Source organism: Buceros rhinoceros, unplaced genomic scaffold, assembly GCF_000710305.1.
Source record: "Buceros rhinoceros silvestris isolate BGI_N320 unplaced genomic scaffold, ASM71030v1 scaffold980, whole genome shotgun sequence".
Lineage (NCBI taxonomy): Eukaryota > Metazoa > Chordata > Aves > Bucerotiformes > Bucerotidae > Buceros > Buceros rhinoceros.
The window spans coordinates 14,052-27,910 of record NW_010389953.1 but is presented as its reverse complement, the minus strand read 5'-3'; the positions used below and the strand labels follow the sequence as shown (position 1 = coordinate 27,910).

At 52.2% G+C, this 13,859-nt stretch overlaps 2 protein-coding genes across 2 annotated transcripts in view; both read right to left on the bottom strand.

Annotated features, from left to right (window-relative positions):
* Positions 1–670: 670 nt before the first annotated feature.
* On the bottom strand, positions 671–6,963 carry PIGR (polymeric immunoglobulin receptor). Its single transcript, XM_010135706.1, has 10 exons — positions 6,878–6,963; positions 6,299–6,624; positions 5,553–5,882; positions 4,598–4,921; positions 3,842–4,156; positions 2,807–2,951; positions 2,172–2,290; positions 1,797–1,922; positions 1,606–1,664; positions 671–802 (listed from the first exon to the last, which is right to left on the bottom strand). The coding sequence occupies exons 1-10, from the start codon at positions 6,961–6,963 to the stop codon at positions 671–673; spliced, it is 1,962 nt and encodes a 653-aa protein (XP_010134008.1).
* A 76-nt stretch (positions 6,964–7,039) lies between these two features.
* The window catches only part of LOC104493071 (polymeric immunoglobulin receptor-like), a 14,434-nt gene continuing 7,614 nt past the window's right edge, over positions 7,040–13,859 (bottom strand). Inside the window, exon 6 of the mRNA XM_010135696.1 lies at positions 7,040–7,055. Coding sequence (XP_010133998.1) covers positions 7,040–7,055 — 16 coding nt within the window. The remainder of the gene's footprint in view (positions 7,056–13,859) is intronic.

Here is a 13,859-nt window from a genome sequence, read left to right as displayed (position 1 = left end):
ACTCCAGACCTCTCTGGTCTACCTCCATTAGTTGTGGGTTTCCTTTACCATTCTGTGCCGTTTGCAGGGCCGGGGTGATGCTGCGGTAAAAGGAGGAGAACCGCCCCCCCCCTCAATGACCCCTCACCGCACCTCTGCGGGTGCGCTCTGCCCATGCCCTCCCACAGACTGCGAGGCCCCCCAGTCTGCGGAAAGCCAGTGCTATTCTTTATTGCTTGTGCATGAAAACACTTCAGACCATGGCTGGTCTGCAGGTACTGCTCTCTGGAGGAGGAAGCTTAGAGGAATCAGAAGCCAGGGATGCTGTTCTAGAGAGTTTTCCAGTTGCCTTTAAAAGAAAGTGAGATTTTTTTTAAACATGCCTTATGGCTTTCAAGAGCCCCCAGCATTGGAAGGGCACTGGTGGGGCTGGGGCTGTCGGTGGGCTAAGCTCCTGCCATTTCCCAGTCCAACCTGCTTGCTCAGACCTGCACCTCCATCCCAGCTGCCCCATTTGGTATCAAAAGATTCCTCCTAAATCACCGCTTGAAGCTGAATTTAAGCTAAAAAAGGCCAAGCTGTAGCAAATTGGGGTAGCAACAAACAATTGTGGCAGATGCTTGCGGATATCTTGCTCTCATCCTCAAGGTAGAGCCGGTCCCAGTCGCTGTCACCTCTTGGTCCCTCACCTTCATATCTGGCCCTCCCGGGTCGCGGTGGGCACATCTGGGACAGCACTGTCCCCCCTGGAGCTGCCCTGTGTGATGCTGCCGGAGGTGAGGAGGAAGGTGGAGTAAGCAAGGTCAGCATCCTCCTTGGAGCTCTGGGGAAGGACAGGAGGATGCGGTTAGGTGGCAGGGGATGGACAGCAGCACATGGCAGGGGAAAGGGCAGCGTTCTGTGGGCTGTGAACTCCTCGGGATGACATGGGCAGGCTGGAGGAGTGGGTGTCACTGGTACTGATGCAAAAGCATCACGCCTTTGCTTGACCCTGGGAGGACCCCAAATGTTTGCGGGTTTGGGACTCTGTAGCGTGCCTGTCCCTGCACGTTGGCAACCAGCCGCTCGGTTTTACTGGTTTCCTGAGAGTTTCCAGTATTGGTCCAGTTCAGCTCTTGGCACATACATACAGCCTTTGGTTAGGGACTTCAGGGGAAAAAAAGGGCTTGCATCTGGCACCTTCAGTTACTGCTGAGTGGTGCCACTTGTCTGTGCCCTCCCCCCAAGGCAAAGACAGGAGCAAGTCACAGCATTTGCAATGGCAGAGACTTCCCTGCCTGCCTCTGCCCCCTGAACCACTGCCCAAGTGGGGAGAAGGCTGGGAGGTGCTCAGGCTTCTGGTGTTTCATATTTAGGGTGGCATCCCAACCCCCACCTTCCTGGCCCTACCTGGGGCTGACCCGGCGTACTGTTGGAAGCAAGGCAACTGCTATCACTGTCTCTGCTGAAAAGGGAGGTCAGGAAAGGGTTAAGACCCCCCCACGGGGGCAGCTCTGCACAGGTCCTGGATCCAGGTAGGATGGGGAGCCCCTGGATATAAATAAGCCCCTGGGAGAAGGCAGCTCCTTCAGCAGAGGCTGTGGTGGTGTCTCCCTGGTTGGTGGGCTCTCTCCTGCCTTCTCTTACCCTTTTTGCCTTCTTTGTCTCAGCAGCATTTTCCGGCATGGCTGCGGTGCTGATGAACTCTGCAGGGAGAGAAGGGGGGTAACAGGGCATGGGGCCATTGGTGGGTGGCCTGTGGCTTTTGTAGGGTCCTTCCACAAAGCCCTCCCTGGCACACCTTGCACCGGGGCTGCAGCCCCTTGGTCAGAACCCACCGTCACCCCCGATCTGAGTCTCTTCGCTCTCTTTCACGCAGGCATTGTTGTTCGCGCTGTATCCCTTCATGCTTTCGAAGTCCGACATGCTGATGTTTGTCCTGTAGCTCCCGATGGACACCAGGTCTGTAGAGAGGGAGGAGATCAATAAATGCCCTGCACGCTCGCTCGGAGTCAGTGGGCTCCTGAACCACCTCTGTGCATAGTCGCTGAGGAGGGGGGGTCTCTGTCTCAGCCCAGGCACCCTGTGTGCCGGGTGATGGGGCCATACGGCAGGTACCAGGGGAGCAGCAAAGGCTGTGGCGTGCCCAAGGTATCGCCTTCATCTTAATACTTATTGTATTTCTTGAGAGGTTAGAAAAGGCAGGGACTCACCAGATCGCTTCATCTGCCGGTATTTAAAAACAGCGAAAGCCGTCACGAGGACCACAACCACAGCAGCAGCGATGGTCAGGGACACAGTGAGTGCGCTGTGGCCATGGCCTCCATCAGAACTGGAACAAAGGGCAAGACATCACTGAAGTGTAAACTGTTTGGGATTTCTAATTATTCAAGACTGAGTCACATGTGTGACTGTCCAGCAGCCTCAACTCTGTGCGGGATGGCAAACCTGAGCGAGCATTGCACCATTCAATTAATGAGCTGGGTCCTAGCAATGTGATAAAATAAATCAAAAATCTTGGACAGAAGTTGTGCCAAAACAGCTACCCAGCGGCTCGGTTATAAACGTGTGAGGGAAAGCTCTCTAATCTCAACAGAAGTACTTTCAGTTAGTTTTTCTGTACCTGGCATCTCTAATCGTTTCCTTCTGGGATCATTTTCTTGAGCTAGAGATTAATTTCAAGACATCTGGCCTTTTGTTGTAACTTTTTTTTTCTCCTGAAGTTTTGGGCTAAGTTCTTTGGAGACAAGAATATTTTTGCGGCTGAACCACATGTGCAGAGACAGCACCAACAACGCGATAATGCAGACCCCGCAGAGTGGTGGATGACAGGATGGGGAGAACTCACCTTTCTGAGCCAGCTGCACTTTGCACCCCAGCATCGCTGTAGGCTCTTCCTTGGGGAATAAAGCCACCCTCGGCATGGACGGGGGGCTCAGCGGGGACGGGGGGCTCAGTGTTCAGGAGCTCCAGGTTGCGGTTGGAGCTCCTCCCTGTTGCTCCTGGGGAAGAAGGGCAGTTAGTTGCATGAGCAGCAGCACGGGGACGGTGACGCAAACGCTAGTCGGGTGTATTCGGTGCACGTGGAACCGCTGCGGGGTTTGGCTGTACGTGCTCTTCAAAAGAGGGTTTTAAAATAACCTCATTCCAAATAATCAATTGCAAAAATCTTGAACAGGCACTCTCTGTCTGTGTCTGTTTCTAAGTTCTGCCTCTAGTATTTCCAGATCAAATTTTGCATACCTAGTTTGATTTCACTCCTAGCTCTTTGCCCACCCAAGGCAATGCGTTGAAGCTGTTCCTCTCTGTTTTCACTTTGACCATCATCAGCTCAGGGAGCTTCCATGTGGGATATCTAGTGCTGGCAGTATCTCTCCCCGAGAAAAACCTCTTAATTCTGAACTACAGCACAAAAGCTGAGACTAAGCCCCTTGCTGCCGGTGATCGCTTCCCTCTCCTGCCCCCCGCGGTTTTCCTGCTCATCAAGATAAACTCCCTGGAGCAAGAGGCGTCTCTGCAGTCCTTCACCCGGCAGGTGTCAGGTGGTGCTTAAACCGAGTGATGCTCCCAGTTGTAGCAGCGATGGTTAGTAAAGACTGGGTTAAAACACGAAAACAGTGTGGATGGAGTGATTTTTAGACTGGTGAGGTTTCTTCTGACTGGGAAGCAAAAACCACTGAGCAGATGAAACCATCTGTGACAAGCCATGCCAAATCAGCTGGATGTTGGCACACAGTCCGGGAGCTGCCCAGGTGAGAGCACTTCTCTTCTGAGGTGCTGCAACCTAGTGGCTATGGAGAGGGCCCTTCTCCCCGCAGAAGGCAGCGCGATTCACCACCCCAGGAGCAGGAAAGCCCCTGCCTGCCTTTACCTTGGAGCTCACCTCCAGTCACCGTCAAGTACACTGGTAGGGTTTCCCCGAAGAGGCCGTTGTGCTGCACTCCGCACCAGTACCACCCTTGGTCTGTCTTTGCCACCGAGTCAAAGCTCAGGATAACGGTTCTGTTGTCAGTGTCGCAGGAAACGTCTGGCCCCAGCTGCCTTTGGTCAGACACAGGCAAGGGGTTGAAACTGGTGCTGTTCCACCTGCACCAGTACTTCTGGTAGGAGTAGTACTTGCACGAATAAGAGCAAGTTAAATCAAGCCGTGAACCCACTTGTGCCTCCACCTCCTCCTTTCCCTTCAGACCAGGTTCTCCTGCAAAGGGCAAGCAGAACATCAGGGCTGATGTTAGTGGTTTCAGTGGTGGGAATGGTAGTCAATAGGTAACGGTGCTGCTAGAGATGGTGGACAAGGAGATGCATCTTTCAGGGGAGGAGCTCCTCACATGGCTAAACTACTGTTATGGGTGCTGTCAATGCATCTCAGGGTGAAAGCTGAGGGGGATTTTGCAAGGCTTCAGGAATATTTGTGTAAGAAAATTCAGTGAATGCTTTCCCACAAAACTGACCCCTTGTGTTCCCATTTTAAAGCTACTGGGGTGTGGGTCTTGACACAATGTCTCTACTTATGAGATAGAAGTTCAGTGTTGGACCTCACGTCTCTTCCCCAAAAGCCAGACCTGCTCCTTTCTGGTGCTTAGGAGGTTCTTTGGTACCTCCTGAGCAGGCAGAGAGGTGCCACCGCGCCAGCTCATACCGTCTATGATCTTCAGCTCAATGGATGATTGCTGCTCCCTTATCTCCTCTGTCATGCACCAGTAGTAGCCTTTGTCACTGTCCGTCAGCTGGTTCAGGATGATGGTGAACGTGTTGTTAACCAGATTGTCATACAATGCCACTCTTCCTTCGTACTTGGGCCTCACAAACCCAGAGCTGTCTATGATCCGAGAGCACGAGTTCTCTCTCCACTTGCACAAGTACTTCACGGAGGAGCTTTTTGGAGACTTGTAGCGGCATTCAAAAGTTGCTGAAGTTCCTTTTACTCCAATTATCGTGGGTTTTGTTTGAGGAACATTTGATTCTGGAGATAAAAATGAAATGAGCGGCTGTACACGCCTAACTCTCGTCCCCGTGGCACTATCCCAAGAGAATAAATATTATCACATCAAACAAAGCTGTTTTGGCTAGAGCAAGGGTAGGTGAAGCTCAAGGGTGCAGATGGTAGGAGACTGCTGGCACTGCTAGAACTGACTCTAAAGGGTCTGTCAGGCCTTTCTTTGTCCCAGATTTGCTGGGCAGGGAGTGTCTTTGGGTACTGACACTTCAAAGTTTTGCTCCCTTTGCTAGGGGAAGGGCAGCTCTTCTCCCTCCTACATCTGTCACTTTGAGATTTAAGGAATTAAGACCTGAAGAGGCCATTTGCTTGTCTCCAGGTGGGAGGCAGAACGTGCCTTCTGGAATTTTGGGCTTCCCCAGCTGGGCTGGTGGAGATTGCTCGCCGCTGCTGGGAAAGTTAAGTCTCGATACAAGCTTTGCTCGTGATGGTTTAGTGCATTACAGATCGTTAAAGGTATAGAAAGAGGTTTCTGCGAGGACAGGATAATAGCACTCTGCAAAGGGAAGTGAAAGTTCTTTTTAAATCGAGACTGCTAGTGATGCTCCTAAAGAGAAGGGGAGGTGAAGGGGGAAAACACTGGGAATAGTTAACTCACTCTCATAGACATGCACGTCCAGTTCCTGCGTTTCTCCAGTCTCCCCGTAGACACCAGCCCCGCACACATACAAGCCAGAGTCCTCCCAGCCCATCTGAGTTATTATGACGCTGAATGAGCCTGGACTATCCTTAAAGCTCAGCAGAACTCTCCCTGTGAAATCCTCGCTGACATTCCCATAGCTGTCGATGACGTTATTGCAGCCGTTTTTCGCCATCTTGCACAAGAATTTCCTCTTGTTGGCAGCATCCTCCCCAAAGCTGCAGGACATGGTTACAGAGCTGTGCAGCAACACGTAGAAGAGCTCTGCTCCCTCGGGTATGTGTGGACCTGTGCACAGAAACACCAGTCAGTGCCCGCTGCCCGCTCTGTCCAGAACGCCCTGCAGCTCTCCTGCGCCTCTGAAGTCTTTTTTTTTAGCACAGGGTTCCTCTCTGCTCTGCTGGCTTATGTGATTACTCCTGGTCACAGCACAATCTCCCCATGGTGTCCCACGGCCTGTCACACAGCAGTTTCTAAGCAATGTTTGTGGCTTTAAGATGGGGTTTGTTCAATCTGATTTTTATGCCAGCTTTTTGGTCAAAAAATTCATTCTGTACGAGCACAGAAAACTGCTGTTTCCTGGAAGCGTGGGGCACCTTGAGCTCTTAGACACTGCACAGACTCTCCTTGGACCCTTATTAAAAAGGGAGGGAGGAAAAAGTAAAAGAAAATAAAACCTTAAGGAGCCCCAAGACTGCAATTACCTTCTGAAACGTCCAGGCTGACTCTGTAGGAGAGACCTCTGCCATTGATACCAATCCCGCACTGGTAGCTGCCAGCGTTTGCCTCGGTAAGCTTGGACATGGTGATCTGGAAGTTTTCTGCCTCTGGGTAGTCGGTGATGGAGGCTCTGCCTCGGAAGCTTGGAGCAGTGTAGCCACTGGTGGAGACAATGGTCGTGCAGCCCATGGCTGATTCCCTGCACCAGTACTTTCTGTCGTGTCTGTTCACGCTGGTGGGAGGGTAGAAGCATTTCACGGTAACGGACCCATTGACTAGCCCATACACCTGCCGTGGGCCAAACACAGGGCTGGAGACTGCAAGAGGAAAACGTGTGGGCTGTAAATGTCAGCTGTGCTACCCAACCCGGTGGGACCTTAGAGCAGGTGGGGTGTGCTGGGGCGAGTGCCAACCCAGGGTTCTGCACCATCGTGCAGGCTGGAAGGTCCCATGGCAATGGTGGGCACCGAGGGGGTAGACACACTCACTGACCCCTGTGCCCCACCTAGTAGTGCCACTCTGATCTTAGGCCACCCCAAGACTGAGTCCCAAACAGGGTACACTTACTTGCTGACTTGGGGAGGTTCCTGGTGCTTGCAGATTCGTCTGCGAGGAAGGCGAGCAGGAAGATGAATACCAGTAAGGTCATTTTTTTTGCATTCCCTGGAAAAGGCACTGAAGTTGGTGAATAATCACACTTGCAAAATGGTTGATTCTCAGGTCATCTAATAATCCTCGTACCTGGAGGATATGAGGGTTGTGGCTACATAAGCTTGAGAGAAAAAGAATGTTTAATCACTTCTGTCAAGTAATTGAATGGGAACGAGGGACCCGATAACTCTGTTCTGGACTGTGTTGTAGCACGGCATTGTGACTGCCCGTGGGTCTCATCCCAGGACCCCAACCTTCCCTTCCATGCAATGAGGGGGGGTTATGACAGACTCAGTTAGTACCACACCTGCAAGCCAAGCAGACACTAAAATGTCTGTCCGTGCACGGTGCCCCAGGGATGGTGTCCCTTGGGCAGGCAACAGTGACAGTGCATACAACATAAGAAGTGGATTTGGCCAAACCAGATTGAAAATCAGAAAAGGTATCAGGATTTACATGTGTAAATCAGAACTGCCCATCTCAAGGCTGAAGTTCAAAATGGTCCAAAAGCTGCTGAGCCCTGGCAGGCAGGAGAGTCAGGTCTCAACCTGGAGCTCAGCTGCTCTCTTGACCCTTGCCAGGAGATAATGCTGCATCTAATAGTTTAAGAGGTGACGTTGTGTCTTCTTTCAGTGGTGTTCATGCAGTAGAAGGAAGGCTTGTTCGCTTGTTCGCCTGGGGCCAAAATCGCTCCTTAGGAAAGGCTGCTCTCACAGAATTACGGAGCTGCTTGCCTTGGGAAGGGTCGTTGAAGATCATCTAGACTTAGCGGTGGCTGTTGGGGAATGCTAAACCAAACTGTGTGTCTCTTGAAATGTGTCCACAGCCTTCAGGATGAGCATTTCTGACCTTCCCCTTGTTCTGGCCCGAGTGATGGCTTAGAGGAAGCCAGGGCTCTTGCTTCGCTGAGCTGTTTTCTTTGGCCTGAGCTGGGTGTTCTGCTGGACACGGCATGGTGCGGTGTGGGAATGTGCGTTTCTTCAGCATGGCTGTTGATCTACCTGCCCATTCCAAGCTCCAGAGAAGATAAGTGCCAAGGAAAGTCTTTATAAACATTCAGAGGCATTTGATTTCAGGACATCAAGTGACACAGTTTTATTGAGGGTACTTCCCCAGAAAAGAAAAAGGCTTTTATTTCCGTGTTGGGATGAAAGGTGTTCTGTTGTGCTTTCTTCCTTGTATTGTGATATCTAATTGCCCTGTGGCCACTTGTCCACAGCTAATAATTAACGCACTGAGCATGAAAAATGCTCATTCATACATATCCCAGAAGGAGCCAGCAAGACAAACAGAACATATTCTGCAGAGGGCAAACAATATGGCACAAAAAGGGCCTTGATGTTTGCCCCTCGCTAACCGCAGCTCCTCTGGCTGAGGGTCACCTCGCTGCCCTCCAGCCCTCGCTCTGCTGTGCAAGCAGGATCCCAGATGATCCAGCTGATCTCAGGATCAGCTTCTCCCTTCTTGGGGAATAGTTTCTTCTCAAAGCAATCACCTGCTTCAGGGTTGCAGACAGCATCATTTTGCCAGGGAAGGGCCACCAACGGTGAAAATTTTTTTAAAGAATTTTTGCATGTCCATCTCTGAGGACACATGTGCCTGTACAAGAACTACGGGTCCTGTGTGTTTGCATGACCAACACCTGCAGCTCTGAGCTGCCTCTAGTCCTGTCCCTCAGGTGCTGTGAAAACCTCTCCCCGCTCCCAGGGGATGGAGAAAACTCCCATCTATAGCAAGTCTGAGCAAGCCCAGCCATCGGTTACGTAAAAATCTGTGCCCTACTGCCGTGCCGATCCACTGGGCTGGATGGCTGGGAACCCCTTCCCCGCTGCTGGCACCATGTTGCACTTGGACAGTGACACTTTCTAGCTCACAGAAATGGTGCAAGTGAGCTTTGCTGGTCCTTCTGCAAGGAGCAAGTGCTGTTTGAGGTGCTGGAGGAGTTCATCAAGCTGTCGGTAAAAGAGCTCTAGTTTCTTCTTGCTTTCAATAAATGTTTGCTGCGGGATTTGCTGTCTCTAGTCAGAGCTCCAGAGGAAAGAAAAGGCTGCTGAGCTCGCGTGAAAGGGAGCGCAAGTAAATGGCTGTGCAATGATTTGTGTTCATGCTGTTGCAGATGGAGGGGGAGCTGGGAGAGCAAAGGTGTGCGGGGGGCTGTAGAAGGGTCAAAAAGCTTGAGGCCAGGAGGAAATGCAGTGTGTGCTATCACCAGGGCAGCTGGGGAGCAAGCTTGTGGGGCTGGAAGGTCTGCAGGGCTCTTATCCCGCTGTCTGCCCAGCAAGGGGCTCTGCTGCAGAACCAGTGCTGGAAAGGGTGAAGTGCCTGTGTCCAGCCTGGGCTCCTCCTGCCAAGCAGCTGCAGCTTCCCACTGGTCTGTCCCAGCTTTTCAGGAGTAGAGAAAGGGGGGCAAAGTGCTCCATTGTTACGGTGTTGGTGAAATCTTCCTGGAGCTGGCAGCAGAGGCGAAGCTTCATTTTGGGCTTCATATATGTGGACAAGACTGCACCGGTATAAGCCCTCTGTCCATACAGCACCAGCTGCCAGTTCAGAGAAAGGTGCCCTAGACAGCGATGCATGACTGCTCCTGAGTGGTTTCCTGAAGTCCTGGTGGGAGTCTGGTGGCTGGCACCAAGCACGAGGCTTGTGCAGGGTTCCCAGGACCTTCCAGCAGGAGCTGTGTGCGGTCACCCTGCGTGGGAACTGTTGCAGTGCCTTTGCAGACAGCCGAGGGTCCTCCAGCGGATTTGCCTGGGGCTTTGAACTGGTCTGGACCCCGTTGCTGCATTGGATTCCCTGCTGCTTGTGTCCAGATCTCCTGACACTGGTGCTGACCCGTGTGTCTGGGTGCCTGCGCTGGATTTCTGATCGTTCCTGGAGCAGGAAGGACCGAGTATGTGAGACCATAGTGTCCCCACGGACTGACGGACACTGCAAACCTCTTCCACAGGGAAAAACTGGTCTTGCCACACCGCAGCAGGACGGGTCACCAAGACCTTGTTTGGTGGCCAATGTGCACAGCGCTGTGCGGGTCGGTGCCTGCAGCTCGCTTTGCGTGGCCATTGGAGCTCCTGCCTGCCCCGGAGCTGCCAGGTGGGAGGGATCATGGGGGCTGACAGGCTGAGGGAAACCCAGACACATGATTTGTGCTGTGTGAGTTCATGCAGGACCCCAGTTATTCCCATCAGGAAGGTGACGCTCTGCCAGGTGGGGGTGGCTCTGTGCTCTCTGGCTGTTGGCAGTGTGCTGCTGGGTTTGTGTGTACAATGCAACTGGGATTTTAGAGAATTACATCATACAACAGCAGACCGGGACAGGCTAATCGTTACCAGGATTAACATTGGCAAATCCAACCAGTTAGTTGCTTTAAAAAAGAAGATACAGCCATTATGAGGTAAATGGCATTAACTTTCTCCAACTGCCCATTTCCATGGCTTGAGCTGCCATGTCTGCGGGCTGGGCTTGGGAGGGGCTGAAGCCCCCACTGAGGGAGCATGAGAAAGCTGGAGAGTGCTCAAGCATTGCTGAACCCCAAATATACACCTATACCACAGTGACAGGGAAAAACTCTGCGGGACTGGCCTGGATCGGGAACATCACTTTCCCCTCCAGCACTACCCGCTGCCTCAACCTTGAAATGGTGCTTTCAGGTTATGAGCAGAAAGGGCTCCCTCACCAGGTCAGCTCTCCTAAATATCATTCCCCGCAAGACCTGCTCTGGGTTTCTCCGGTGCTTTTGTGGCTCTACCAGTCCTACCAGGCAGCAACATCCTCAGATCGATAATGATTCGAAAGAGCTCTGGACCTGACCCCTGAGTTATGCAAACCCGAGCAAGCGGCTGCTCTGGCTGGGTATGAAATACCAGAGTTCAGTCCCCAAATTCTGCTGACTCAGCAGCAAGGCTGGGCTCTGAGAAGCTGGTTCTCTCCTTATGCCGCTTGCCAGGGATCAGCGCGGTCCAATCCATTAGCCATTAACTATTGCTCTTAACAGTGACCAGTGTCAAGGCTGTGCTATGGGATCAACAAAACCTTGAGATTTGGTTGTTGCATTTGTAACCCAGCCCAGGAGTCCTTCTGCTTTGTAGAATATTTACTGTTATTCAAATATTGACAAATAATATCACAGAGAACGGGGTGGCATGGTGTTCCCCCCTCAAATCCTCTTAAAGCAAGACCCTCTAACCCCATGAGGAAGCTGCAAACTGGGGGAGCAGAAGCACCGGGGGGTGCGGGGAGGAGGAGCACTGGTGTGTGCTGAGGTGACTTCTGGAGGTGCTCAGAAGGGCACAGCAAGAGCCTTCTCACTGCACAGCCCTGGGGCTATTTACACCTGTGTGCTGCCTGTCCCGCTCTCTGCATGCTCTCACGGCGGGTTGTGTTTGCTGGGCTGGGCTGAGGAGACGCCACCAGCCCACTCCATTTTCAGGGAGTTAGGAATGAGCTTTAAGAGGAAAGATCAAGCTGACCTAAATGCATAGAGCAATGTTTCATGCTCCAAACCAACGTCTCCTTTACAGTATGGAGAGGATAGACAGCAGATGCTAATTTTGTGATGCAGTGAGCAGAAACAGCGGGGCAGATCCCGCTAGAGATTATAGGATTTACTGAGAAATCAGCAGGTTTTAGGACTGTCTGCAGGGCTTGTGGCCCTCCCAGCTTGGAAGGTTTGTGAGTGCCAGCTGAACACTGTCCTGTACCATCAATATATGCTGGAAAACAAATGGAAAAGAACGGTCAGACAGCCCTCCTGGCCACGGCTGGAGCTCCCGCTGAGGCGGTGCTGCCGTTAGATAGCCCGTACACCAACTGCTGACCTAAAGTTATGTTCTCGAAGGTGTTAGATACACCCTGTGCACCAACTTGTTGCTTTTCAGATAAGAGTGTCGCAGCTCATTTTTTTCTTACTTTTAGTTTCTTGCCTCTTGGGCTGGAAAGTGAAACCAACTTCCACACTACCGAGCTGTTGTTCCAGTTTAGTGCTCCTCATACTGCAAGGAGCAGGAACTCACTATGGGCCAAGAGCACTTACTGCCCGGCCACCGCTTACGAAGACGGTGCTGGCGGGGTGGATAGTGCTGGTGCACGCAGCAGCGCGGTTGCTGATAGGAGGTGGATTTCTCCGAACTCCACATGAAATGTGCTTCAAGTCCTTCATGAAAGTTTCCTTTGCAGAGTAAAAAATGCGGGAGCGCAGAAACCCACCCTGTGCTGCTGGTCTAAGTGTGTGTGTGGGTCTGCCAGCACTCTCTCACCCCAGTTTTAGCTCACCGCATACATCCCGTTCCCTTACGCTTCAGCATCTATTCGTCTTCCTTTTCACTGTACAAACCTGGTAGCTCTTCAGAGCTCGTTCAGGACACAGCAGCACTAGGCTTATCTCCCAGAATCTGCATCCCAATGATTATCTGTGGTGTAGTTCAAGACTGCAGTGACCATAGACTGAGCTGCAGCACTTCAGATCACTACAGGAATATTTACTAACATTGGATATTTTCTGTCTTAAAACTCCATGTAAATATCACAATGATAATTGAGCTTTTTTCCAGAGAGGAAAGATTAAAAATCCACTGCAGAGAAGAAAACCTGAACATCAGAAGCCTGATTGTGTGCTTCTGCCCTTCCTTGAAACGAAACCAGCCTCCCCACCAGCCAGACCCGCACACCTATCCCTGCCGCTTCCCTTCGCCCATGTGTGAGGAAGAGCCCTTAGAAGACTCAGCACTTGTCTTCTCCTTCCCATCTCCAAGCGGCAGTAAAGAAGATTTTGCATTTCAGAAAGATAAAGAAGAAGCATTACTTACACCCCAAGTTCCTTCCACAGCCTGTTTTGTACTTCTTGCTTTTTCTCTGAGACCACCTGCTCCTGGTTTGGCTGGCGTCTCTGGTGCTGACCCCAGGACCTGCTGCAGGGGACCTGCTGTGGGTGTCCTGCCTCCCCGTCACGGCTGGACACGGCTCTGGCAGTGCCAGGCTATTTAAATACTCCTCGTACCTCTAGCCCTGCATTTCCACCTGTTGTGCCTTAAAGGAATAGCATCCAAAAACCAGCAGGTGAGCACCACCCCGCTGCGGGCAGGGACGGCAGTGCCCATCCCAGCTCTGCTGTCACTCCAAGGGTGAAGGCTGTTATGTACCTCCTGATTACGCATTGCACAGCAGCGACCCCAAGGGTGGGCTCCCGGGCAAGGGCCAGGACACCGCTGCCTGCTTTGGGATGGAGCCAGGTGGCTGCTGGGGTGAAGTCTGTGGAAGGTCTTCTGCTCTGCTGGGAGCAGGGTGCCTTTGAGGCGGCTTTCTGCCTGGGCAGGACCCAGGTAGCTGCCAGGGCAGCTGTGATTCCTTGGTTTGAAGACGGGGGCCTGTACCTGGCACTAAGGCACTGACTGAGCACAGGAGGGTCCAGCCAGCCCCTCCTCTTGGTTGGCATTACAACATCTCCCTCGTGGTGTGACTACACTTCCTATCGTCCTGGGCAGGAGAGTATCTTGCTGCAAGGACTGACCTGGCTCCTGATCTTATGATACCCCCAACCAACAGTGGAACAGCTTCACAGGGCAAAGCTGGACAAAAGCATGTGGTGTCTTTCAGCTGTTGCACATTTTTTCAAAGACAGTGTCCCTAAGAAGACCCTGGCCAGACATCCTGGTAGAGCAGGTCTGTCTCCCCTCCCTGCTGTCTCCAGCCCCTCTGCCTCCCCTCAGCCTCATGGGAAGAGCAGGAGTCTGGGTGGGCAGAAGTTGATCTTGTCTGTCCAGACAAATAACATCGTAAACTCTTTAAAATGAAAAATAATTAACAGGAGCTTTGCAGCCATCTTCAGCCTCAGGGCTTTGCTCTCCTGCCGGAGGCATGTCAGGGATTGCTGACGAGCTTGCCAATGATAGCAGCTCCCGG

Coding starts and splice junctions, on each gene's coding strand:
- PIGR (XM_010135706.1), bottom strand. CDS start 6,963: ATGACCTTACTGGTATTCATCTTCCTGCTCGCCTTCCTCGCAGACGAA. Junction 4,922..5,552: donor GGACGTGCATGTCTATGAGA/GTGAGTTAACTA, acceptor TTTTATCTCCAG/AATCAAATGTTCCTCAAACA. Junction 4,157..4,597: donor TGAGCTGAAGATCATAGACG/GTATGAGCTGGC, acceptor TGCCCTTTGCAG/GAGAACCTGGTCTGAAGGGA.